General features: G+C 53.1%; 6 protein-coding genes across 6 annotated transcripts; 3 read left to right on the top strand and 3 right to left on the bottom strand.

The window, feature by feature from the left end:
• Positions 1-1,134: 1,134 nt before the first annotated feature.
• Positions 1,135-5,025, top strand: NEUTE1DRAFT_147873 (F-box/WD-40 repeat-containing protein; the record flags this gene model as incomplete). Its single annotated transcript, XM_009854867.1, has 2 exons — positions 1,135-1,339; positions 1,463-5,025. 2 exons carry the CDS (start codon positions 1,135-1,137, stop codon positions 4,168-4,170), a joined length of 2,913 nt encoding a protein of 970 aa, XP_009853169.1.
• Positions 5,026-9,111: 4,086 nt separating this feature from the next.
• Positions 9,112-10,199, top strand: NEUTE1DRAFT_117728 (uncharacterized protein; the record flags this gene model as incomplete). The annotated part of the gene is made up of 2 exons (XM_009854866.1): positions 9,112-9,803; positions 9,879-10,199. The coding sequence occupies 2 exons, from the start codon at positions 9,191-9,193 to the stop codon at positions 9,935-9,937; spliced, it is 672 nt and encodes a 223-aa protein (XP_009853168.1).
• Positions 10,200-12,118: 1,919 nt separating this feature from the next.
• Positions 12,119-15,318, bottom strand: NEUTE1DRAFT_123766 (uncharacterized protein; the record flags this gene model as incomplete). Its single annotated transcript, XM_009854865.1, has 1 exon — positions 12,119-15,318. One exon carries the CDS (start codon positions 15,316-15,318, stop codon positions 12,469-12,471), a length of 2,850 nt encoding a protein of 949 aa, XP_009853167.1.
• A 620-nt stretch (positions 15,319-15,938) lies between these two features.
• Positions 15,939-18,373, bottom strand: NEUTE1DRAFT_85527 (uncharacterized protein; the record flags this gene model as incomplete). The annotated part of the gene is made up of 2 exons (XM_009854864.1): positions 15,939-18,065; positions 18,171-18,373. 2 exons carry the CDS (start codon positions 18,364-18,366, stop codon positions 16,135-16,137), a joined length of 2,127 nt encoding a protein of 708 aa, XP_009853166.1.
• Positions 18,374-19,692: 1,319 nt separating this feature from the next.
• On the top strand, positions 19,693-21,339 carry NEUTE1DRAFT_123763 (uncharacterized protein; the record flags this gene model as incomplete). Its single annotated transcript, XM_009854863.1, has 1 exon — positions 19,693-21,339. One exon carries the CDS (start codon positions 19,693-19,695, stop codon positions 21,337-21,339), a length of 1,647 nt encoding a protein of 548 aa, XP_009853165.1.
• Positions 21,340-21,884: 545 nt separating this feature from the next.
• Positions 21,885-23,793, bottom strand: NEUTE1DRAFT_47664 (uncharacterized protein; the record flags this gene model as incomplete). The annotated part of the gene is made up of 2 exons (XM_009854495.1): positions 21,885-23,308; positions 23,436-23,793. The coding sequence occupies 2 exons, from the start codon at positions 23,791-23,793 to the stop codon at positions 21,885-21,887; spliced, it is 1,782 nt and encodes a 593-aa protein (XP_009852797.1).
• Between the last annotated feature and the right edge of the window lie 2,088 nt (positions 23,794-25,881).

Here is a 25,881-nt window from a genome sequence, read left to right as displayed (position 1 = left end):
GGCTGGGCTCTGGACCCACTTCTCCGCCATAAAGTATGGATGTCGGATAGGTAGCGGGGCAAAGGGAACTGCTCCACCAACCAACTTTCAAGGATCCCTGGTTTGTCATTTCAGCGTGCATTCAGTGTTGCAATTGGTTTGTCTTGTCCACATGTAACCCGAACCCTGAGATTTGTAGCTTCAAGTGACCCCCAGACGCCACTGCAGTGCATTCATCTGTCTCGTGCATGACCCATGTCGGGAGAACGGCTGAAGCTGATGTCGAACCTGCAGTGATCTGATGATCCATTCAGCAGCATTGCTTCCTTTCTTGCTGGCGGCAGCAGCTGTCCTTCATTTCCTTCGGGCAGTTCTCTCAGGTCCAGGCCGGCCCGATTTTATTGCTCACCAACCACTAACACACTTCTCTATCGTCCTGCTCTCCCACTTCATTTGGACACCAGCAGTCAATTGCGCTTAGGTGGCTCTAATTCGCATCTGATTGCGCTTCTCTAAATTGAGGTCAAAAGTGGGCTGAACTAGTACATACTGTAGGTAGGTAGTCATCAACATCACCTGCAGAACGCAATCCTGGCCTCCACTTGGCAGCGGAGAAGAGGCCCGTCTGACATTACATGACAGCCAACAACTCCAAGCCAACGACACCTCACAGCTGGACTGACACCTGAACCCGCTCACCTTCCCGCCGCCCACCATCGATCTGTCCCGTCATCTCCATCGCATCGTCTAGTGTAGGTTTTAGGTAGCCCTATGCATTATTACCTAGTCAAAGAGCCAGTCAAGAGCGGCGACAATAGACTAGACCAACTAGAGAGGCCCTGATCATCAACCAGGCCCCCCCCCCCCCATTCAACGGAGCTTTCCCCGGCCGCGACAAGGACAAGAACCCCCCAATCCACAAAGGTCCAGCCCAGCCCAGTCAGGTCTCTCATCGCCATCCCCAAGTGCTACCTTACCCTCCTTTCTCACCGGCCGCTGCCCACTTACTGCTGCCAGTGCCCGTCGCATGCCCGCTGCGCGCCCAGCCTACTACCTAGTCAGGTAATCCTCCTCGCGACCCTCTTTCAGCTTCGACCTTCTCCGCTCTTCCATCTTCGATAGGATCCAGACCTCTCTCTGCTGTTGGAATACAACATGGCCGGCTTTCCTCCACGAAACCAACAGCACATCCAGCCCGATGAAGGCTACTCGGAAGACCCTCTGAACACCCAGGCCAATTCCTCCTGCCTCAAATCCCGCGACGCCTCTCCTTGCGCCCATCCATCGTCGCGCCAAGCCTCAGACATTCCACCCTGGCTGATCCAACATATCTCGGGCCTCTCCATGGAAAACAAGACTGGTTGGCCCTCCTTTTCCCCTGTTTTTTTTTTTTTTTTTTTTTTTTTTTTTTTTGGTTTTGTTTCAGTTTTCATCCAAATCATCCAAAAACGAATCCAACTGACCTGTTGCGCTTCTCTCCTAGAACTCGCCATGGCACTCCTCAACGATCTCCCCACGAGCGTTATCTCTCAAATCGTCGAAACACAACTCTATCCCCGACTGTACATCGACTTTGTGCGCTATCTCCCAGCCGAAATATGCCTAAAGATTCTGGGGTACCTCGACCCCATCTCTCTCATCAATGTCGCCCGTGCCTGCCGAGTCTGGTACGAGCTTGCCATGGATCGAAAGCTGTGGCAGCATCTGTACTACATGGAGGGCTTCAAGGCGCTAATGGACGAGATCCATGCCGCCGAGGAAAAGATGAACCAGACTCCCATACCCACCCCCAGCCATTTAGAGCAATACCGGCCCGAAGAAGACGGACATGTTCACAAGAGGAGGGCCATTGCCAAAGCATCACCCCCCATGTTGCCCGCTGATGAGGATACCAAAGTGTTGCCCGCTGATGAGCCTTGTGATATTGACATGGCGGGCTCGAGTATCTTTGGTGGTGGTAGTGGTTGCGGTGTATCCCGCTCGCGGATGAGTGAACACGGCGAGGTCAACGGGAGAGCAAGTCGAGTGGACAAGGGAAAGGGACGGGCCACGAGCCCACCGCCGCAGCAGTCGGCTACCACTCGTTACAGAGACAGCATGTCTCACAGAACCTCCATTCTTCCTGGCACGTTGCAAAAGACGACTCTGTGGTGGTGGGATGCTAACGACCGCCGATACAAGATTGACTGGAAGTACCTGTATACCATGCGCCGACGACTCGAGGCCAACTGGGAGCACGGAAAATACACAAACTTCCAGCTTCCCCACCCAAACTATCCTGAGGAGGGCCACCGCGAATGCATCTACAGTATTCAGTATAACCCCCAGTTTCTTGTCAGTGGCAGCAGGGATCTCACCATCAAGGTATGGGACATGAAGAGCAGGCGTTGTTTGCGGACGCTCAAGGGTCACCGTCGCTCCGTGCTCTGTCTTCAGTTCGACTCTAGCCCCGACGAGGACATAATCGTTTCTGGCAGCTCCGATTCTGATGTTATCATCTGGCGCTTTTCCACTGGAGAAATCATTGAGGTGCTCCGCCACGCCCACCAAGAATCCGTTCTCAACGTCAAGTTTGACAAGCGCATCCTGGTAACATGCTCCAAGGACAAAACCATCAAGGTCTTCAACCGAAGGCCGCTTCGTCATGGCGATCTAGGCTATCCCTTCGACCAGGTCGGTACAACTGTCAATGTAGGCTACGACATCCCCCCGAGTATTGAGGACGCGCCTGTAATACCGCCGTGGACCATGATTGGCACCCTCGTTGGCCATAGCGCGGCTGTCAATGCAGTGCAGATTCACGAACGAGAAATCGTTTCGGCCAGTGGCGACCGATACATTAAGGTATGGGACTGGCCCACCCAAGACGTCCAACGTACCATCATAGGACACCACAAGGGCATAGCCTGTGTACAGTATGATGGCCGACGTATTGTCAGCGGTAGCAGTGACAACGAAGTCAAGATTTTTGATTGCCAGACGGGTCTGGAGGTGACCACTCTGAAGGGCCACACAGCGCTGGTGCGGACAGTGCAGGCTGGGTTTGGCGACCATCCGTACAGCGTAGAGGAAGACCTGATCAAAGCCAAGGAGGTCGACCAGGCTTATTACAAGGCCGTGGAAGCAGGCGAGATTGACGAAAACGACAATCCGAGGACACGCCGCAAGACCAACGCCGGCTCTAGCAGACCGCAGGACGTTTGCGCGACTGGAGCCAAGCTACCGCCTGGCGGCGGCGGCGGCAGGTTTGGTCGTATCGTTAGTGGAAGCTACGACACCACCATTATCATCTGGAGGAGGGATTTGGAGGGTGTATGGCGGCCACAGCATCACCTCAGACATGAACAGGCTGCTGAAGCGGCTTCGAGACGAGACGACGGGCCGCCCGATGTGCCTGGCAGGATCCCGCTGCATCCGAGCATGCGTTCTGGGTTGGCTGCAGCGAGCATGCCCGCACCTACAAACCCTCATGCAGCTGCTGGCTCCTCGCGGACTGCAAGTGCTCCTCCTGGGCCCCTGGCTGGAAGGGCGCCTGAGACAGTGGACCCAGCTATCCTGCTTGAATACGAGCAGATGGTACACGGCGCTGTCCAAAGCGGCCCAACAGCTTTTAGAAATCTTCTTCAGGCTCGCCCCGAGATTATTTCTCTGCGTCACATGGTGGACCGAGCGCTCAACCGGCAGTCGGACCCGAACTTGCGGGCTCAGTTGCGAACTGCATGGACGGGGGCTCATATTCAGAATCAGTGGAACCACGGTCGGGCTCGAAGTAATCAAGAGAATGCCATGGCTGCTAACGCTGCCGTTGCTGCTGGCAGTAACGGCGTCATTGGGACCGGTACGGCAACGGCAACGGCGGCGGCAGCAGCACTGGTGGCAGGAGCAGCGGCAGGCCAGCCTGTCATCTCGCAAGCCTCGCTACCACAGGTGCCGGTTCCAGTTGCTCCAGCGGATGCTGTCATAGCAGCGCCTGCGCAACAGCCTCAACTCCCGCCTATGGCAGGTGGGCGTCATCATCCGCATATCCCCGTAGCACCGGCTGAAGAAAATGCGCCCAGGGTGTTCAAGTTGCAGTACGATGCCCGGAGGATTATCTGTTGTAGTCAAACCAGTTACATCGTCGGGTGGGATTTCTGTAACGGCGACAAGGAGTTGGAGGAGGCTAGTCGGTTCTTTGACACGGTGCAGTAATGTGAATGTGTTTTAGTGGGCAAGTTTCTCTTAGTGTTTATGGTGGTACTCAGCTGTTTAGAACGGGACATCATTGTCAGATTTGGTCCAGTTTGGTAGTACAGATTGTATGGAGGGAGCACAGGCGTTGGATGGTTAGTGCCAGATCCCAAGATCATGGCAAGGAGTCTTGTTACCTAATTTTGCGAATGCGCATCATTGTTATCAGGTATTGTTGACAAACTGGACGGTAGTTGTGCGTTGGCCGTTCTATCATGGATAATTATAGACCATGACAGAGTATACGCTCAATGGATGTGTCGTTCCCTGTCTCTTTCCACGCTCGTCTCTGTGATGTTCTGTATGCCTACAAGTTTCGCAACGAGAAAATGGCGACTATTCTACAACTCGGCGACACAACCTTCGGGTAAAAACAATGGAAAGAAAACACCGCTTGACTGTAATGCCGCCTTTCCGATTGGTATAACAACGATATGGTTCAACCGAACCATCTGCAAATGCATGCCCTCCCTCAGCTTCAACCTGAAATCATCAAGCCGTAACTCCAATCCCAAAGCAACTTGTCGAACTCTCAAAACTAGGTCCCCAAAGCGGTCTAACCCAGCCCTTCCCATCATATATATGTCCCTTATCACCACCAGCCTCCCCTCCTAACCAGCAACCTCCTTAACCTTCCCTCCCACCTTGGGCTCCTCATCCACAAACTCGGGCACCTCATCCTGCATAAAACTCGGCACCGCTCCCGCCTCCATCCCACCATACATCTCCCTTTCCAACTCCACCTCCTGCCCCAACGCCTCCAGCTCCGCATCCAACTCGTCCTCATCCACATCCTCAGGCACCTCATAGCTCCTCGCCAATGACTCCTGGATCTCATTTCCGACATCCAACAAATCCGCCATCTCGTCCTGCAACCGCTCAATCTTGTCGATATCCACCTTGCCATACTCCTTTTTGAGCTGCTTGTTGGTCGTCTTGAGCGCGTCAATCGTCACCATGGTGTTCTTGAGGTTATCCTGCATCGTCTGCGCCTGCTCCATGTTCCACACCTGCGACTGGATCTGGTCGCGCTGCGCCTCGTACTGCTTGCGCTGCCGCAGCACCTTGAGCGCTTTTTGCTTGAGCGCCGTCTTGCCGGGCCCGTCGCGCATCTTGGCCAGCTTGGATTGGTACCCGGATAGCTCGGCGGTGAGGGAGGCGAGCTTGACGTCGATGGAGGAGAGGCGCGTGTCGAGGGAGGAGATGGCGGTTGTGAGGGTCGGTTTGGGAGCGGTGGGTTTGGAGGAGGTGCCGAAGAGGCGGTTCATGTTGGCGGTTTTTGTAGGGTTCAAGTTGTTCCGTGAATTTTTGGAGGTTCCTGGTGTTGAGACGGCGGTGGAGGTGAACGTCGGTGTTCGGTGCTTGTTGGTGTTGTTGTTGTTGTTACTGTTTGTTGTTGCGGGGAAGATCCATTGGCGGTTGCGACAGGCGAACGGTCGCTGATGACCCGACCGACCGCCTAAAGCGCTGTGGAGTGCTGCCTATCCGCCGATGACGACTGCTGCGTGGGGCAGTGTGGCGCATGTGAGATGGTTGAGTTCGTGGGGAAGGTGGAGCAGTTTGGTTGAGGCTGGACCGCCCTATGGGGCTTGGGTGCTCGGTGGATTGAGGGGGTGCCCCCGCCAACATGGCCCGGGAAGTCGACTTCAACCGCTTGTCTTCATTCTTCCAAGTTACCCTAGGTACACCCAGGCTCTTCAACTCTTCTTTCCTATACAAACCTAATAGGTGGTTCGCGACCAGACGGATGAAAAGTGGCATCAATGATCGGATATTTGTTTGCATCATCAGCAGAGAACTCTGCTCAGGGGCCCAGCTTCCAACTCACGGACGTACCTAGAGGTAGCGATGCCCCCAACGCAGCGCACGTCGTGGACTTTTTGGTGTAAACAAACATCGAAGACGACCCCGAGGGGCCTGAGTACCACATAGTATGCAACCACAGGATCGGTGGCCAGGATGAAGTACAAGTAGTCTGTTGCTGGCCGCCTGGCTTTTCTATGACGCTCTTCGGAATGCCTGGTCTGCCTTCGAACTTCGAGATATAACAGCCGCCTCGCGCTTGTAAGAAGGGATGCGCGTTGTCTTGTCAAGACCAGATGATAACCATCTTTCATCGCCTATCACGGCCATGTTTTCAAGCCTGGAGCTGAGCGATATCCACGCTAAACTGTCTTTTACCCTCAAGAACGTCAACGATGGACCACTTACAGCCTGAGGGAAACTGCTCAAATCTCCTGATTTGCGACCGGAACATTTTCATGACGTCTCTACCATCAGTGTACGATCTGCTGACCTTCCTATACGCTTGTTCGAATACGGCACTGGGAAAGCTATCACCTGGCGAGGCAGTTGACCGGTATGTATACCACGTGTTGGGTGAGTGCTGCGGTTGTGACTTCGACAGAGGATTGTAATGAGGATATCCAGAAAATGCCCAGCGAATCCCCGAGTGTTTCGGAGAGCGAAGTTGTTGTGGGGTTTATCGAAGTAGAAGTGGTAAGGTCACACAGGACCCCCTTTACTTCGCCGGTTCGGTTTCTCCATGCTGACCAAGTCTTGAAAAATACCTATATAAAGATGAAGCGTGTGGTCACAACGGCTTGGAGAAGGTACCTACGTTGCATACACCTGGTTGCTCGTATTAGTGGACATCCACTATTCATATCAGTTCAGGATAGAGGATAATCAGTGGTTTCAATGTCGTTTTCGCGCCGCTCAACCGTACTCCGAAGTTCCGCCGTGGTCGAAAACGCAGCACTGATGAACCTATCGGCCAACTCGCCATAGTCGTCAGCTTTAACTCTACCTACCTTTGAGGAAATTTGGATAGAAGCCGAGAGCTTGTGGAGCGGGTGTCTTCCGCCCCCGTTGCTCTCAAGTTTCGAAATGCACGACTTGAGCGACCACTCATTCCCCCGTTCTAGCATTCGAAGGACATTGGGCACTCGAGCGAATAGGGTGATTTGGATTCATCTCCATATCAAGAGTATGCAGAGGGAGATTGACTGTGAGGAGTCAGCACAGCAATAGCCAGGTGAGTATCTTGAACTCAGGAGCTCGCAAAGCAGCGATTATCGATATAACATGTTGACAGAATCTTATATCTGCTGTACAAGGACTTCATCTTTTCTTGTGATGGCTAGGTACTCTATCAGATTATCGTCTCACTAGTGCTATTACTAGGCCTGGCGGTTCCTGAAGTTGAATCCTTTCGCATGAAGCCGGGGAACCCAAATCGACGCCAAGGATAGGAGGTGTGCACACCCTTTATAGGAAAGGAACTCATCTATGTACACTGACTCGAGCCTGACTACACGTGTTCGACGTACCGGTGGACGGAGCCAGGTAGTGTAAGTTCATCCAGACAGTCAGACCTCTAAGGGCCTTTGTGTTGGCGTCGATCATTGCCCGACCATGCACACCCTTGGGCTGTGCTGCAAAATCCCCAACCGAAGACTGGTTGTTGTGGCTTCAGGAACCCCAGATTTGCGGATTTGCAGGATTCGTGGCTCCTTCCAGAGAGCATCTGGACGGTCTTGGCCTGGGGGGGAAAGGCATGATCTACCATAGTCTATATTACAGGCTTTACACTGGCAAACGACCTCGGACTTGAAGCAACATCTCGCCCTGCACAGTACATATTGACCCTTAAAGGTTTGTTAGCGTGGTTCTTGCCCCACATACTTTCACAGGGGGGGGTTGCAAGGCGGGACACGTCTATCTACGAGCTCTGATTGGCTAAATCTGCCTGATTTCAAAGTGAGAACGAGTAAACAGAGCACACACACACAAACCTTCTTTACTGGCTCAGAATCACCTGAATCACCCAGAACCCCCCTCACTACCTTCTATATTTTACTGGTTTCATTCCCTATTACCCCCCCTTATTATTCCCCTGTCAAAACTCCATGTAAGTACCGAGCTAACGAACTTTCCAGGGGCGATGTGTACTGTAGGAGACTGTGTAGGAAAATGAAGACGCCGCTGACGCCGGGACAAACAATATCGACGCTGTATGATGTAATCGTATTCTTTATTCAACCCTTCCCAAATCTACACCACCAAGAATCGGTTGGTTCGAGTTGAAGCGGTGACCGCATTTCCAATGGCACATGGACAAGTTGGTCTCGCCAAAGGTTTACCTGGTGTGAGGCTATCGCCCATCTAGTTAGGTAGTAATTACGATGAAATGCTAATTACGTTAGTACGGTACCTGCGCACCAAAGCTTTTCTGGTTCGATCTTCTCGCCCGCACTCGCATTGAACCGTTCGATAATCGGTACAGAGCACTGGCATTTCTACACCAGACCCGAAGCCGACCAACGTCCCGCTTCTCTACAGTTGTTCCGCCGGCGACAGAAACAAGGCTTATCTCTTTTGCCCACGCCGCCCTCGCGGTGACCTCTTTGGGAGTTAGTCTAGGTCCCTGCAGAAACTGCAACGGCTGGCCGTCACCGTGTGCAAAAGACGTTACGGAAGACGGCATGGGATGCAGTGGCGGGCACTGCGCTCTGTTGGGCAGTCTGTTGCCTAGGATAGTGGCTTTGGCGTGACACAAGATGGAGCAAGGGCTGTATCCGGCTCAGCTCTATGGGCCTTGGATGCCTTGGCACCCCATGCGCCTCCATTCACAGTCCACCATCTAGCGCGGAAAGCCTTATGCCAAGTATGTACCAACACATTTATCAGTTCATGTCCAAAAAAGGACCTTGAATTTAACTATCAGCCACGGGTCTCGCGCGGGGTACTACACTGTTCAATGCATCAGGCAATAAGCCACCACGGCCTCGGGATGGTGACCGGAAACGGGTTCAGCTCAAAGAAGCGAAGGATCATGTTTGTTCATATAAGAAAGGGGCTGCCGCCCAAGCAGCCAAAGTAGGTATGTAGTCGAGTATAACATTCAGCACCTTGGTCACCTCACCCACCCCAACTCCTCAACCTCACAACCCAACCAACAACCAAGCCGGTCATCACGATGCGTTCCAACACTCTTCTCGTTGCCCTTGCGGCCACCGCTTCAGCTTCTGCTGTTCCCCAGCCCCGGGCTGAGGCTCCCGGCGCTCTGATCACCCCGGCCCCTATCTTTAAGGGTTCGGCTGTTCAGGGTGCCATCCGGGCGCATGGTCAGCAGGCAGAGGTTGTTGACAAGCGGGCCTATGAGGTTTCGGTGGAAATTTCCGGTTCGGGCAGCCAATTCACCAGCTGCGTTTACAGCATCAGCTCGGTGCTGAGGTCGATTCAAAACGCCGCCCCTTATCCCTCCGACACGGATCTGGCGTCATGGATTCTTACAGCCGTTCCGGAGGAGTCCACCACCACGCTGGGTCTCAACGACGCCGGGAAAGCTTGCGAGACGTCGGATATGACGACCCCCACCGTCCCTGCGTCCTTGACCTCGGCCTTCTCGTCCTACGAATCCGAGGCCGAGGCGTGGCTGACCGAGGCGGCTAAGGGCGCGAGCAGCGTGGCCGGTAACTGCCCTACCAAGGTCCGCGATTGGGTCGAGCTCTCCTTTGCCACGAATACTGCCGAGTGCAAGGCCATTGTCGCCAGGCTGCAGGGCAAAAGCGGTGCTGGTTTGAACTCTGGTGAGTGAACATGTCCACCTTGTTCTCCATGTAGTGTAAAACAAGTACTTGTTGCTAATACCGAATCCTTCCCAGCTCCCGTCTTGGCCGCCGTCGCTGCGTTTGCCGGCCTCGTTGGCGTCTTGGCACTCTAAAAGAGTGTACTATCGCCAAAGAAGCCCGACATGATAGGTACCCTTGGTTCAAGAAAACACGAATGATACGATAAAACTAGGTAATGGACGGATGAATGAGACGAACAGGAAAGTCGCTATCGTCGTTGGACAGTTGATTTCTTGATGCGTTGGATAAATAGATGATGATGGAGGGATTCTTATAACATAATAACACTGTAACGATATTCACGAGATACCTACCTCTATGCTACTACCAAATACAGACATTGATGTGACTGGAATTCGGCTGGGAATGATATCGATCAAGGGAATGAATATTCACAGGGAACAGGAGTGATATGATCATCCGTATCCACCTTTCGGTAGTACATACCCACGGTACCTCCATCTAGCGTGCAGTGCAGCAGCTTGCACCGAGTGAGCACTGCGTATGTACCCCACTGCATGCATGTAAGGTACCTGCATGGCCGATGTACCTGCCTAGAGGCACCTGACGGACGGATTATGATGTTCGATGCAGCGGGTGAACTGAAGAAGCAGGCGGGAACAAGGCTATCGCGACCGTCCCTGACATACTAAAAAGGAGGAAGCCAGGGCTGTCAGGGAAGGAACTATCTCGGGTAGGTAAGCCAGGCAGCTGCTTGTGAGTTTGGTGGGCTCCCGGGTCACCTCTCCCGGCCGGCTATTCGGCGGACTGCCAGGTGCCCCTGGTTTCTTTAGCTTAGGCACTCCCCACCGTGACCTAACATTCAATAGTGTCGGGCACCACCTCTCCTTTACATCACATGTCTCCATTGCTTAGGGTAGTACCTCTATCACCAACACAACCCGCGATACGAAACCTGTTCTCGCTGTGATTTCCCGCTAAAACGAAAGCAAAGCAGAGACGGGTGAGAATCTGACAACTGGAGACGAATGACAGAAGGGGAAATAGAATTCAGCGTGTGGCGCGCCAGGTTGATTGCCCTGAGAGGCCCGGGCCAGTTAAAACCAGCCGGCTGACGGTTGGGATTCCCCATTGAGTTACTAACCTTGCTTGGTTTCGGGGCTTGTACATCAGGCTAAGACCCCAAAAAGGTGACACCGCAATCTCGGGCGAGGACGACAAGCATGAGAATGTGGTTGACCACACCAATTACTAGCAAGTACCTCTAGGTACCAACTTATCCCAAACAGACTGGACTGGACCCAATGGTGGACAGAAATGACATGACGGACCCCAAGGGAGAAGAACAATTCGCCTCGCTTTAAAAAGACAGTTGGTTGATGAGCCCCGTCGTTTCGTTTTCCCTCGCTGTCAACAGTTTCTTTCCACAACACACACCATCATCACCACCCCTTAACCCGAAAAGACTGCACCAACACCAACAATGCATCTCCGAACCTTCACCACCCTCGCGGCGGTAACCACTACCGTATCCGCGCTTGCTGCTCCTGCTCCCCCCGTTCACCAAGCCGTCGCAGCGGTCGGGCCAAAAGTTACCCAGCCCCCTTCTATCCAGGCTCGCCAGAATCACGGTGCCTTCCGCGCCGAACCGCGTCCCAAATATGTCGACGCAAAAAAGCTTCAGAAGCGTGATGACGACCAGGTTCCCTCAGTCGACGACATCGACGTCGAATCCGACCATGAAGACGACCCCTTCCCCACCGAACTCTCTCCCTCCCTCAAGCCTCTCTACACCTCCTGCGCCTTAGCCTTCAACTCCCTCATGACCTCCGCCCCCGAACCCTCTGGCAAGCTCGAAGACTGGTTGGAGACCGCCATCGTCGGGGACGAAGACAGCTGGACGGCCTCCTCCGCTAATCACGGCTACGCGGCCGTCTGCGGGACATACACCAGCCCCTTAACCCCGCCGGCGAGCTTGGCTTCGACCTACTCGGCCTACAGTTCCGCGAGCGCCAGTTATCTGTCAGCTCATCAAGCCGAAGTTACGAGCCTGGCGAACGCGTGCAAGCCGGTTTACGAGGATGTATTGTTCAGTCTTATGATGCCACATAAGGACTATGAGGAGTGCACGAGTGTCTATGATAATTATATGAGCGTTTACGTGAGCTTGGCCTGCGCGGCGAATACCCAGGATTGTTCCTTGACGAGCGCGTACCCGCCAAAGACGACCGGCACGGGGGCGGCGGCGACGACGACGACGACTGCTGCGGGGGCGGGAGTGACTGGTGCCAGTGGGAGTGGCAGCGCTGGTGCCTCGTCGACTACAGTTTCGGGGAACGTGGGCGCTCCCAAGCAAACCTTTGCCGCGGCTGCGGCGTTGGCTGGGCTTGTCGCTGCTGTTGCGGCGCTCTAGGTCTAGGGAGGAGGGAGGGTCTTTGATGTTCAGTTGGGAAGAGGGAGGACATAGTTGAGAAGCTGCGAGTACCTATTCGAGGAGGTCTTCCACGTCCTCTACAACAGCGACGGCTAGGGAAAAGAATTAGGGCTAGCAAGGATTGGAAAAATATAGGTAGCTTGATCTGTAATGTCTTAATGATGTAGGTATACTACATGATGGTTCATGCCTCACCTATTGTTCCCTGCCTCCCTGCTTACACCCACCTTACTCAGTCTTATGATGGCGCCCCTTCTCAGTATCCACGGCAACACTGCTTCGTCCAGCTTCTGCTTCACCCGGCGGCACCTGCTCGTTGCCATCCCGTTGTTGCTCCTGCTGTGAGTCCTCCCAAAGCGAAAGCGCCACCTCCCTCGCCAGAATCTTCGTCCTACCCTTCGCCCTCTCGCTCAACACCGCTCTCGCTCTAACGCCTCTCTTCCTCGCCACCGCCGTGCTCACCTTCAGTCCCAACGGATCCTCCACCAACTCCACCGCCAACAAGACCGCCGAAACAACCAAAAATCCCATGACGACAAAAACACCGCTCACCTCCAACGCAATAAACACGGTACTCCTATACCTGATTACCGCCACTACCCCTCCCACAATGGTACCCAGCACAATCAACATCCCCGGCTGTCCCCCGACCGCCAGCACTACCGCACTCAGCACAATCGGCCACAGCGCGTTCATGGTGTACCAGTACACCTGTGACACATGCAGCGGCATGCGCGTCCAGTTTTTAATAGCTATCGAAACCATAGCCAGGTGCTCGGTGTCGCCACCCCGAAAGGCGAGTTTGTACCAGGCAATGAGAAACGTGACGGTGTTGAGGGAGCGAGAGAACATGTGTTCGAGGGTGGCGAGGGCCCAGACTAAATAGCCGATTTTAACTGCCTCGAGCTTTCTTGTCCTCCACTTTTTCTGCTCGTTTCTTTTCATCTTTTTGTTGTTCTCTTCCGAGTCGGAGTCGGAGTCATCGTCAGATACCAAATGGAGCGTCGACATCGTCCCCCCAATGGCTTGGGAAGTGTCAGAAGGATCGGTAACTCCATCAACAGTCAGCGTGGCAATCGCCATCCCCCCAGCCACATCCCACACCAGCTTCTGCACAAACGAGAAGGCGTACCACCACCAACTGAATCCTAGCGCGTACTCGAGAAAGAAGGCCGGACTCCCCAACGCCAGGCGTAGGTCCTCCATGGGTGTGTACCACATCCAGTTACCTAGCCAAGGACAGAGAATGGTGCGAATGTGATTCAACAAGATGGCAATGAAGAGGTAAATAAAGGCGGAGACGTAGTCGGAGGAGAGCAGAGCGGCCTTGAGGAGTGGCCAGCGATCGTAGGCGCCGCCGGTGAATGCGCCGGCAGCAAAGTTGTCGAGAAACGTGGGGAGGCCGCTGTTGTCGTCGGTGGTTGTGGTGTCCGGATCGGTGCCGGTGTTGGCATTGGTAGAAGAGGGTTGAGACTGGGAGGAGGAAGAGGAAGAGGAGGAGGTGGTGGTGGTAGTGGTAGGTCCGCGGAGGAGGCGAGAGAGGCGGGACGGTATGAATCGTGTGAGCATAGATCCCGCTCCCCCTCTTCCTTGGAGCTGGGGGAAAGTGGCAAAGGAGGAGGTATGTTGGGAGAGGAAGCGTATATCGTTGATGGTGTACGTTGTTGCTGGAGTATTTGAGCGTTGACACAGACTTTTGGCCTTCTCCACGAAAGCAGCAGCACGTAGCCGATAATGGGAGATGCTGAGAGTATGCGATTGGGCTGCATTCGTTGCCAGTTGATAGTCCACCGATGAGTTCTGGGTCTTGGGTTTGGTGGCGCGGGACCCCTCCTTTGTCAGTCGACTAAGAACCAACAAGGCCGTGTCATAGTCGGGGTCGCTCGGTTCCTTGATGATTAAGGGGCTATGGGTGTTGCCGTTGGGTAACTCGGACATAAAGGGGTAGCTGGCTATGCCTTCCATGAAGTTGGCAACATTCAAGAGAATGTCGAGCGGTAGCCAGCTGTCATACTCCTTCAGGAGCTCCTCGTAGATGGGCTTCTGAGCGATAATTACTGCGAGCGAGCGCAAGTCACGAGCTAGGTCGGCGAAGATGTAGATGAGTGTCGCTGTCAAACCGTTGGCATCGTCGTAGAACTGACGCAGTTTCTTAGGGACATGGTCGATCCATACTGTTTGTACCTTGGTGAGTGTACTCGGGGGAGCTCCCAACTTCATCGGTACGTATTCGTTGGGGCGCCGTTCAAATCCCTGCCGGGCTTGATGCAAGCGGATACACCAAGTGGAAGAGCTTCCCGTTGCCAAGACGGATAGCAGATAAATGGGCCTCTCCAGCGCGTCCTGAGCCTGTTTGACAAGTCCCGTACACCGGACCCGGTCTTCAGTTGCGGGTATGGAAATTGGGCCTGTCAAGAAGTCGTTGAGCACCAGTAGGAAGACCAAGGTATCGGTGATGACACCAATCATCATCATCTCAGCCACGGCACCTTCGTCAGGATCAGACAGGTTCCACCTGGCCAAAGTCCAGTGTCTGGTCCAGTGTGTCCAAGCGTAGAGCACCAGCGAGGACGTGGGGGCATTTTGGTCGTACACATGGCCCAACCGGAGAACGGTCCTGCTGATGATGACGGCGCATTGCCCAGTAACAATCATGTTTGCCTGCTGGACATTAAAACCCAGTCGCTGCACCGGCGCAGGTAGGTCTGAACTTCTCAGCTCAAACATGACCGTAGCCAGTTCGGGGTCGCTCAGGGTGACATTGTTGCGGCCCGGGTTGCGAGTGTCCGGGTGAAAAGTGACCAAGCCTCTGAGCAGGCCAGTGAGGGAAGCAGTGGCGGTCTCCTCGTCGAAAGACACGCCCTTGTTGATGAATACATCAAGCTGATCGCTGCCTCTGGTTGAGTGTGTTTGCTGTATCAATAGGGCAAGCCAGAGTTCTTGGGACTGGATGGGGCGCACGGAGACGCAGAGCCAGCAGAGAGCTATGCGGGCGAGGATGAATAGGTCTTCGTCTTGAATGGATTCGACAACCCGGCATATCTCCTGGTGAAGTCGATCACGCTTTTCGCTGTCCATGATAGATGTACTTGGGAGAGGGAAATACGTAGGTGATTACCAGTATGGCCAAACAGGTGGGATCTGTTCTGGCCTTGCCATTTCAAGGGTTGTTGCGAAGTAATGAACAGGATGCTCATCTTTATAGACCCAAGCCGAGCAAGATGGCCATCTCTTCGGCTCTCGGCTGCAGCGAAATGGGGCTTGGACACCCATTGAAGTGCTGGGTAAGGCATATTGAAACACAATCGGAGCTCAGCCGCTTACGCGGAGCCAATGGTTCTTGTTGATGGTCGTTGCACTGCTTGCGCCACAAAATCAATAGTGCGGGGAGTGGAACGGGCGATGTCTTCAGTGACAGAAGCCATGGAAAGCTGGCGACAAAAGAGTCGCAATGGCGTGTCATACGCAGCTTGGCGGTACGTGCCAAATGCGGTAAATGTTCCGAGACCTTCAACGTCCGTCGCGATCATTGATCAACGCTTTTTCTTTCGCTAAGGGGCAAGTTGAGGAAGAAATACAGTTAAGACAGAAGAACAACACAAGATAATGTCGTCAGCTTGTATGCTAAATTGCCGCCTCTCTCTCGTGCCTTGGTATCTGTCTTCCTGAAATGCGGTTGATCCAGCAACCAGATGGCATTATCGAAGTTGAGCCGGCGTCTTCCCCGAGCTCAAGGTCATATCAATCTTTTTCTCGTATCCAAATATGCAGCCAGATAGTAGTGAAAGTTTTAGGTCATAAGTCATACCGTCGTTAAATCATCATCCTGGGAAAAGTGCCTCCCTTTTCGTCTCGAATGTTCGATCCGTATGTCCCCGTTTACCCCGTCAACCCCTAAGCAATAACACCCATCTCCATGGTTTCCCCCGAACTTCCTCTCTTCTGACCGTCCACACTCTCCTTCCCTTTGTCAAGGGGCTGTACTTTCCGAGGGTCCTCCCTTACAAACGCACCGACATTTCCTCCATTGCCGTCACCCAGTCCAACCATTTCAGCCCCTTCCTTTCCGACTACCCCAAACTTGACAGTAACCGCACCCAAATCGCTAGGCAGGTATGTCTTTGCTGCATCCGCTCCGGCCTGCTCACGCAGCCAGGGTGTTTGAGAACTCTTGAGCAGCTCGCAGGGCCCGGCGAGACGGAGGACGGGGATGGACTCGCGTGAGTGGGTGTGGCTCAGATAGAACGAGAGACACACAATAAGAGTAACCAAAAGGAGAGGCAGGAGAAGTAAGAGGAGGGAGCGCGATCGGGACAGGAACTGGAGGGGATAAGTAGAGATAAGAAGTGTGGTGTTTTCGGTGGATTGGTTTTCAGACGCAGTGGTGGATTGTAAAAGAGCACCGATGGAAAGGTGGATGAATGACTCGATACCGTCGATAGTCCAGTTATTACGCTGGGGAGTTTGGCCGGTGTAGGCTACGGCGCGATTGGTGGAGGTTGAGTTGAAGAACATTGGCTGGGAGCCTGATACGCTAGGAGAGGAGAGGATGGGGGCAACAGCAAACCAGAGGAGAAGTTCGTTGAGAGCGGTTGAGGGGCGGGAGGTGTTGGTCTGAAGGGTATCGAGGGACGAGAGGGTCGGGAGAGCGGTGTTGTTCGAGTGAATCAATGGGTTGCCAACGGTGATAATGTCGTCGATAGCCGAAACAGTGACATCGCAACCTATCGCCGAGACGTTGTGCATGGTACCAAGCGCAATGGAGGACTGCTTGCCGCCTTCGATGGTTCCGTTGAGCGCGGCAAAGACAAGGGTTGCTTTGGTTCGGTGGGACGCCTCAAAGGTATAATTGTCGGCCCAAAGAGTCAACTGAGGTTGCGGGCGCACGTAGACCTCTGATGGGGTACGTTTCTCGCCTCTTAGAGAGCTGGTGCTCGCGCGAGTCCAGTTGGTAAGGAAGGCGTTCGACGGCTGCCAGTATTGGACAAGCTGCTCAACAGAGCGTGGGCGACACAACACAGTTGTTTGCAGTTTGACGGCCCGAGCAGAAAAGTGTCCCTTGGTGCTGAGTACCTCCCGATCAACATACCAATCCCGGTATTCTGGCAGAGGTTCCGAGGCTGGGTCCAAGGCCCACGCGTTGTACGTCGTCAGGACGCCCATGTTGGCAAAAGTCGGTGCTTCGGTTTGCAGGAATGATTCTGCGAGCCCACCGCCAGGCGTGTAGTTGCTCTTGAGCTCTACCTCCTTTGAAATCAATGTATACGCCTGGCCAACCAACGGTATTCCAGCGAGCGGTGTCAGAATGGATGCTACCGCGCAAACGAGCATGATTCCCATGGCAACCGTCTTGACTTCCATCAAGGCTCTCGGAGCAGCCAAGATAGACCCCCGCGTGGTCGCCAAGTATGCCTCCAGACCCCTCATTGGCATGGTCTGCTTGATCAACAGCGGCCATACAGCGGCCTCGCATAGCGTGAGGGCCACGTAAGCAAGTGCCCCCAGTCCGATGATGTACACGAGAGTGACGATGCCCTGAACAGTTGGCAGGTGTTCGGCTGTCCATGGGTCGATTGTGCGACAATCTTCTGCCCAGTCTGGGCACTTAAGCGGTCGTTTGCTTGTGAGAGTGGCAAAGACAATGGCGGCAACGACAAAGACGATACCTGCAAGGAATACTGCTGGAAGAGAGAGGTGTCTTCCTACAAAGGCCCACCACCCAAGTCGCCGTGGTTTCGAGCTCGTGTCGAAAATGAAATTGTGATGTGAGGCAAGGCGATGAACCTCTCTGGGTGTCGGGGTAGCCATTGTCTCCTGCTCCGGATCTCCAGGCCGTTCTCGTTCTCGGTCGTAATACAGGGTGCTACCGCCAGTATCCGTGGACGGGCGGTAGGGGTTGGGGGCCGCGACTGGTTTGTAGCTGCTGTGACTGCTATCGTTGTGATGGTGGTAAGGAACCTGGCGATGATGGCCGTGGTGATGTGGGAGTGGTAGCGAGAGGTCCGAGTTGAACTCCTCCTTGAAAATAGACTGATGTGAGCGGTTGGAGCGCTGTGTGCGAGTGCGGAATAGCGAACCAGGACGCGAAGGCTCAGCCGCTGAGCCTGAAGATTCCAGTCCAAACATGGAGGCGTGTGGGTGTTTTTATGTTGCTTCAGAGAGCATTGGGTAGTGGCCTTGGTGGTGTGTCTGGGTGAAGACAGAAGACTGGAAAGGATGGGGCTCGCAAGGGGTAGTCTAGTCGTCTCAAGTTACACCGTCCAGGCGCTTTTGACCTTTGTCCTCGTCACTCAAGCACAGATGAGCTGAGAGAGAGAAAAAGAAGAAGATGGCAACGAGGGGTCATAGACACACGCGAGCAGGAAATCCCAGACAGACTAAACCAGCCGTTGTCCATAGAACCGACTCCGTTGAAGCCCACAAGTAAAACGTCCAGACCCTGCAGACATGCACAAGGATGGGGGCAGATAACTTGTTGGGCCTTTGCAACCGCTCCATCGCTGCGATACGTGGCGGGTGGCTGTACCAATCGACAGGGGATTCGAAATCTTTCTTGGCCAGTCATTTCAGGCAGAGAGTTGTCAACCGGGACAAGTCCATGTCGAATCAGTCGAATCAGCTCATCTTGATGGATCCTCGCTCGCTCGTATCGCAGCCGTGATATTTTTGTATCTCGAAAGCTTTCTAATAAAAAGCTGAAACAACAAAACTGCAGCCAAGAGCTTGTTGACTGACTCCACAGGAGGGAATTGTCCGGTGTTCTCGCGATGTTTCGTTGTGGACGAGAATGACGCGAATATTTCTTAGGGGAAAGACAAAGGAAGTTCAGTTGACGTTGAAAGTGGACCGTGTGGTGTAAGCGGGGGCCACCTGTGGAGGAGTGACCGACCGCTGTCGCCAGCTCGACGGACACGAAATTGCCCTTTGTACAGCTGATCAAGGGCCTTTTATTGTAGCAGACATTTTACCACGGTAACCCGGCGCGCACACACTCCACACTGTGTATTTATTCCGGCGAACCTTGGTGGGGCATCTCTCTTCAGCCCTCTTCCTCCTCCTCCTCCTCCTCCTCCTCCTCCTCCTCCTCCTCCTCCTCCTCCTCATCCATCACTCAACTTTCACTCGCTCTCAGCCTTCCACCTTTTCACACTGCCACTTCCAAACCACTTTCGCTTTCTGAGCTTGACAAGGTCAACCCATATACAGAAGTCCACGCAATCTACGGTTTGGTCACCCAGCTCTCCTTCATTTTCTCAGCAACTTGATCCAAGTTTGGGTGAACACGCGCCCCTCTTCAATTTCTTGACATTATTTTATAACAATTACAGCAAGTACCACAAGGCAACGCGATATACCTAGCCAGCCAGCTTACATTTCTCTTTTGACGACCCCACTTTCTTCACCTCATCATCATCCACGGCTGCAGGAAAGGCAAGACAACGCGACCTAGTCATGTCGACTCCGCAAGCTACTGGGGAGCCAATGGGTGCGCTGGTGCAGAGCATCGCGAACCTTGTCAACACCACGGACGCACTGGCAGAGATTATCTCTCGCGTTACCAACAACGTCTCGGAAACTTCTCAAGCTGATGAAGCTTTCACCGTCGCCTTGGTCTATCTTGAAAATGTCAGAGGGCAGTTCCTCAACCTCGTCGCAAGCGCACAAGAGGCTGCCAGCTTGAATCAAGCGACCAAGCTGCAAATTCAACAGGCGACCAACCAGTTGGAGCAGTCGCGGAAGAAATTCAAGGACCAGCTGGAGCTGGACTCAAAGGAAATTGCGGAGCATATCAAGAAGCAGTTGATGCTAACCACAAAAGAAATGGCGGAAGACTCAAAGAAGATGGCAGAAAATGCCAACAGGGCGATCATGGATTCTTCAGGTGCCATGGCTGATCAGATCTACAACCTGGAGTACACTGTCGACGGGTTGGATCAATGCAATGATGAGGTGCTCACCCAGTCAAAGGAAGTGAAACAGACTTTGGATCAGACAAAGGAGGCCTTGGTCCAGGCAAAGGAGGTAACGGTACTGACAATGGAGGAACTCAAGCTCGCCGCAGAAGACATGAAGCGTGAGCGACTGCTTTTCAAGGACCAGCATGACCGTCTTGAGCAGAGGATCAAGGAGATGCATCAATTCCTGGAGGGTAAAGACGCCGAGAGCAAGGGCCTCAAGGCGCTTTACACCAAGCTGAGCTCACACGCAATTCGCAGTGTCCAAAACGCCACCAACTTCCGCGACGCGCAGTACAAGTTCCTCGTCGATGGGTTCGCTAGATTCGAGCAGAAGATCGCCTTCATTACTCACCACATCGGCGGCAGCAACAGCCCGAGCTCCGGCAAAGTCTCAAATGCCGTCACCACTAACGATGTATCCAAGGTTGACAAGGCCAGCAAGAGCCCCAGGACCAACATGATGGAGTACAAGATCACCGAGCTGCAAAAGACTATCAGAGACCTCGAGTATGAGCGCGACGTCCTCGCCGGCTCCAAGAAGCTTCTCGAGCTTCGCCTTGCCAAATTCGAGAAGGAAGCACTCGCTCCCTCCCCGACCGCACCCGTGCAACCCGTCGTCCCGGATACTCCCTGCCCGACCCTCAAATCCACCAAATCCAAGCGCAGCCTCACCGAGGCCGGCGAACTTCTGGCCCAGCTGACCCTCTCGGGCTCAGAGACCACCACCACCACCGCCGTCGCCAGCGCCCGCCCCTCCGTCGAGAGCCTCATCCAGCCCGACCTATGGGAACGCCTCATTTCTCCTGCTCTTCTCTCCGACGAAATCAAGCGTCGCCTGCGGTTGATCAAACCGCAAGTAACCGGCGGTCTGCGTCTCGAGACGCTGTTCCTCCGCGTGGTCACCATCGCCGTCCACGATCAAGCTTGGGAGAACTTTGGCTCCTTTTTGAAGGAGGGCACTATTTCGCAGTGGTACTGTATCGATGGCCTGGTGAAGAATGGTTGGCGTGGCTCGGTGATTTTGGTGGACCACAAGTGCGATGGCCGCAAGGGAGAAGAGGGGAAGGGTGGCGAGTGCCTGAGGGTTATGCGCACCCAGTTGGATTACGGAAAGGTTAATTTTAGGCAAAGGAACTTTTAAGGAGGTATGATGCCTGGGTATAGCCTTTCCGGCCAGCTGGGGAGGCGGTGCCCGGGTGGTGGGGTCGTTCGGGGTGGGATGGGATGGGTAGGGTGGAGGGTCGGATTCTCTTCGTGGTTGGAGGAGATGCCCTGGTGGGATCGATCTCGAACTCTCTTTTCCATGGATATAGTATTGTAATAGGTTTCTTAGGGGTGCTTGGCTGCGAATGAGGCCTTTAAAGATGACTGTCTAGTAATGATTAATCAACATTCCGTTCCGCCATTATTGTTTTTTATATCTTGCGATACTAGGATCATGTGTTTTAAGCAGCAGCAAACGCGTGGCTAGATCTTGCACATGTCTAAACATATCCTTTCCATACGTTGAAGGTTTGTGACGATGCATTTTCGTGCGACTCGATGACCTTTTGGACACTACTAATGGCATTCTTCACGGTTCACAAGGCACTCAATTAGCACCGGGACACAATCATAGGAAGGGTGTTTGGTCTACTCTACAGTCCAAAAGTACACAAATATACACATATCAGCCCAACTTCTCCTTTACTCCTCCTGGTCCTGAATGCCCTCATGTTCGCTGCCCCCTCTCTCCTTGTTGCTGGGCTTAAGCTCGTAGCGCTCCTTCAGTAAAACAAAGAGGTGCTCCTGAATCATCTCGCGGTGTCCTTTCTGGACACGAAGTAACTCGTCTTGGGGCCCGAACGGATAGGGGCCTCGCTTTTCCACCCTGATTTTGGCAGTCTGGTAAATCTTGTTATATGGCACAAGCTCAGCCATCCATTGGTTCTTGAAAACCATTATAGCTGAGGGTATAGACTCAGAATTTCTATCGATCCGCGTGGTGCCGCTTACGAGTGCATCCCAGGACTCGTAGAGCTTCCCCATGAGGACCTGGGGATCTGAAGAGAATTCAGGGTCTCGAAAGAGCAAGAGCCGAGATGGGTTAGGATGCTGCCACAGCTTCAACTCGCTATAGGTCCATCTGGCCGTGCGTTTCTGGAGCGGTATGGTTTCAGCCAGTACATCTAGCTTTTTGGCGGCAGCTGCCAAGTGGAGAAAAGAGATAGCCGTTCGAATAGGTGGTAAATTGGCCCGTCGTATGATCAGCGTGTCAAATAGCTTGTTCTTTCCAGCTCTTGGGAGATCTGGGCAATTGTCGAGGACATGCTGTTGGGTATTGCAGAAAGGGCAGCCATCCAGGTCACCCATATTGGACGGCGGCCCAAAGCAGTCGGCCAACTCATGACCGGGCCTTCTACAGGCTCTGTTGCCGCAGATTGTGTCATCAGACCCAGTACCTCTTTCGGCTTGCGAATTGCTTTGTGCTACGGTAGGTACAGTCGTGCCCTGCGACTCTTGCTTTGCCTGAGAGGGTAGATGGACCTCTTGGCGATCAAGCACGCTGGCCAGTGTCCTCAAAGGAAGGCCTGGCTGTTGCCTCTTGGATTGCGGGGCCAGAGCTGGAGGGTCGGTCGCATCGAGGCTACGCTTGGCTGAAGCACGATTTGTTTGAGTTGTTGACGTTGGGTGTGCCTCTGTTGCAGGCACCTCAGAGTGAGCTGGCTCTGTTTCCTCTTTTGATGGTTGGTCCACGTTGGCTTTTGTGATAGCAACGTCGAGAATATGCTTTTCTGAATCATGAATCTGTAGAGCTGCCGACTTGGGGTTCACCTCTGTTGCAGAGATCTGGGGACTGGGTCGCTCATTCTCCGCTCTCGACGGTTGGCTGATGTTGGTGCTCGCGGCAGTGACTGCCTGACGAGGCCCACCAGGAGCATTTGGAATCGGCACGGCACCGAAAGTGACGATTCCGCTGACCATCTGTCTCTCACGAAATCTTTCTGTTTGTTTGGCATGGTAGAAAATATCAAACTCAGCAGAGAAGGGCCCAACGTGAGCTGACGGTTTGGTGTAATGAAACTTGTCGCCAAAGTCACCGCAGCCAAGAGCATATCCTGCAAGACAAACTTGGTTAGACTAGGCCAATATATATGAAGCAGTGTATGTAAATAAAAACGACGAGTGTTGATCGAATGGAACTGCGTGTAGGGAGCTTCTGATCCGATTGGGGAGTTGCGACAAGCCTCCACTTACCTCTCATCCACAAGCTGAAATCCAGCGCATAAAGATGTGCCGCAGTGGACACGCGACTCAGCCCGAGATTATAAAATCTCATCATTACGTCCTCGAACCCCTTGATGTAGCACTCGTGAATCCTGTTTGCGGCAGTGGCCTGCGCAAGGGTTACGCTTTCACCGTCGTGGGGTCGGAAAGGGTCTGGCAGTTGGCTTACACCGAAGTGGGTGCTCGCGATCCTACAGGCCACGAACCAGTGACGGTGGCGCTCATCGTTATACTTCGTTGACGTTAAAATGCTGGTATACGTCGGTCTCGTTGATGACTGCCCGTCCAGAGGGCCCATCGCAACCAGCTCATTCATCATGTTGTCCATGATGCAATGGTCCAATGCAGACACCGGCGCCGAGAATGAATCTGGATTCATTCTGGCTCTGAGTATGTCGAAAGTTTAGAGCAAGGGGTGTGGATCGTGATCGCGAAAATAGAGGAAGAGGGATAAGTGAAGAACGATGGTGAAGTTACCTCTAGGGAAGGGAGCAAGAGGGTGAAGTTTGGGAATGGAGGGGTGCAGGTACGAAGGAGGAAAGGAGGACGTTTCCAGCTTTGCGATTGTACCCCGCGTACGTATTCAACTCGAAATCTGTACCTTTCCTTGGGCAGGTGGAGAACCGAAGTGAATGATTCGGATTTCGTCACATGTGAATGGTATGTTCTGGCTCTTGCTTCTGGCTCTTGCCGTGGGCAAACAGTGTCTGTATGGGTAGGCAAGACCAAGTCCCATAGCTACCCAGTACTTAAGGTCTGTGTTTGGACAGTACAGTCATCAGACCACCGTGGGGAAGACAGCGTAGTCGTCAGAGGTGAAGCGCGCCACTTTGTTCGTAACTGCCCTCTTCCTTAGAAGAAGCGGTTCGTTCGAACCGGCCTTCGGGCATGCTTTGAACAACTTTTTGCACTTTTTAACCTCTCATTCTTTTTGACTACTCCCACTAACATTAAACCACCACTCATCCATTATTCAGTATTGACTCGGCTCCTTGATCTTTTTTATGATGATGCATTTTTGGCCTCCTTTCCGTCAGTCGCTGCAGGAGGAGATATCTGTCGAGAAAGGAAATGGGAACTTGACAACTGCCGCTGAGTACCTAATGCGTACCCGACAAGTCGAAGTCGCTCTCATCAGCTCTCTAAGTTAGATATGCTGCATCAAAGGCCGCACTACCGTGAAAGGGTAAGAATGGGAGAATATCGGAGATAAAGCATAAAGGTGCACACTCAGGTCAACTTGCTCAAAAGGAACAAGCGGAAACGGAAAACAAATAGAAAGAAACTGACCGGTACGTGGAGGAATAAGCAAAAGGTAAAGTACACCAGCTTTCAAGGATATGTTGGGGTGGTTGCGCGGAATTATTATTGAGTGTCTTCAATGTATTGTGGGTGTGCGTAGGAGAAAAAGTGGGTGCACCCGCCCCTACTCCCAAGAGGTGGTAGGCTTCTTAACTCTCTAGGATAAGGAGACCTGATTAGTTGTTCATGAGTACTTCTACTAATCAAAATACCATAGTTTCCTCCGACATTGCATGTTTTCGTCAAGAAAAAAAAAAAAAAGCGAAACAGCAAGCGCCAGTCGGAGTGAACAAACTAGTGGAAGTTCTCTTTGACCCTTGGTCACACCAACACTCTACAGGAGCATGTGATTCTCTTCTCGAACGCCCCAAAACACACCTACAGCCAGGACATCTTCGGTAGTTTTCTACACAAGCTCTCTGAGCGACACTCAAAACAAAGCATCCTCAGTCTCAAACAAAGTCAAGCTTGAATAGGGGGAAAAGGTCCATTAAAGGCAACAGAAAAAAAACCAAAATCTTCCTACTATTTTGGAAGTTAGGTAAAATATAAGATTGTACCCTGCGTACGTATCAAACTCGAACTTTGTGCGTTGCCGAACTTCGGAGGGTAGAGAACTGGAGTGGATGGTTTGAATCTCGCCTCAGGTGAATGGGGTGAGTGCCGGCTCCAGCTCCATGCTCGTGCTATGGGCAAACAGTTTTGATATTGGATAGCCAAGTCTAGTAGCTTTCGGTATTTAAGGTCTGCGCTTGGAAGTACAGTCATCAGACCACCGTGGGGGAGTTTGGCTCAGTCAGTAGATGGGGCGCCACATCTTTCTGGCTGACCACTTCTCTAGTAGAACCGGTACGTTCGAACCTGCCCGGGAGCGTGTTCAAACAACTTTTTTGTCACTTTTCTGCTGACCACCTGATCATCGACTAGCTCTAGGAGTTCTTTGCTTTTGCGCACAGAGTACATACCTAACTAAATAAGCTGCCTTGTTGATAGAAAGGAGGCGCACAAATCCAGCGCTGCAAATGCAAGGAGGGAGTTGAAGGATACACTAGGGGACGATATATGGAAACGCAACCCTGAAATAGCCCCAGTCAGTTACCCATCTCATGTTTTG

This window comes from Neurospora tetrasperma (genome assembly GCF_000213175.1).
Source record: "Neurospora tetrasperma FGSC 2508 unplaced genomic scaffold NEUTE1scaffold_5, whole genome shotgun sequence".
Classification (NCBI taxonomy): Eukaryota; Fungi; Ascomycota; class Sordariomycetes; order Sordariales; family Sordariaceae; genus Neurospora; species Neurospora tetrasperma.
The sequence above is the reverse complement of the archived record's forward strand: the minus strand, read 5'-3'. Positions and strand labels throughout refer to the sequence as shown.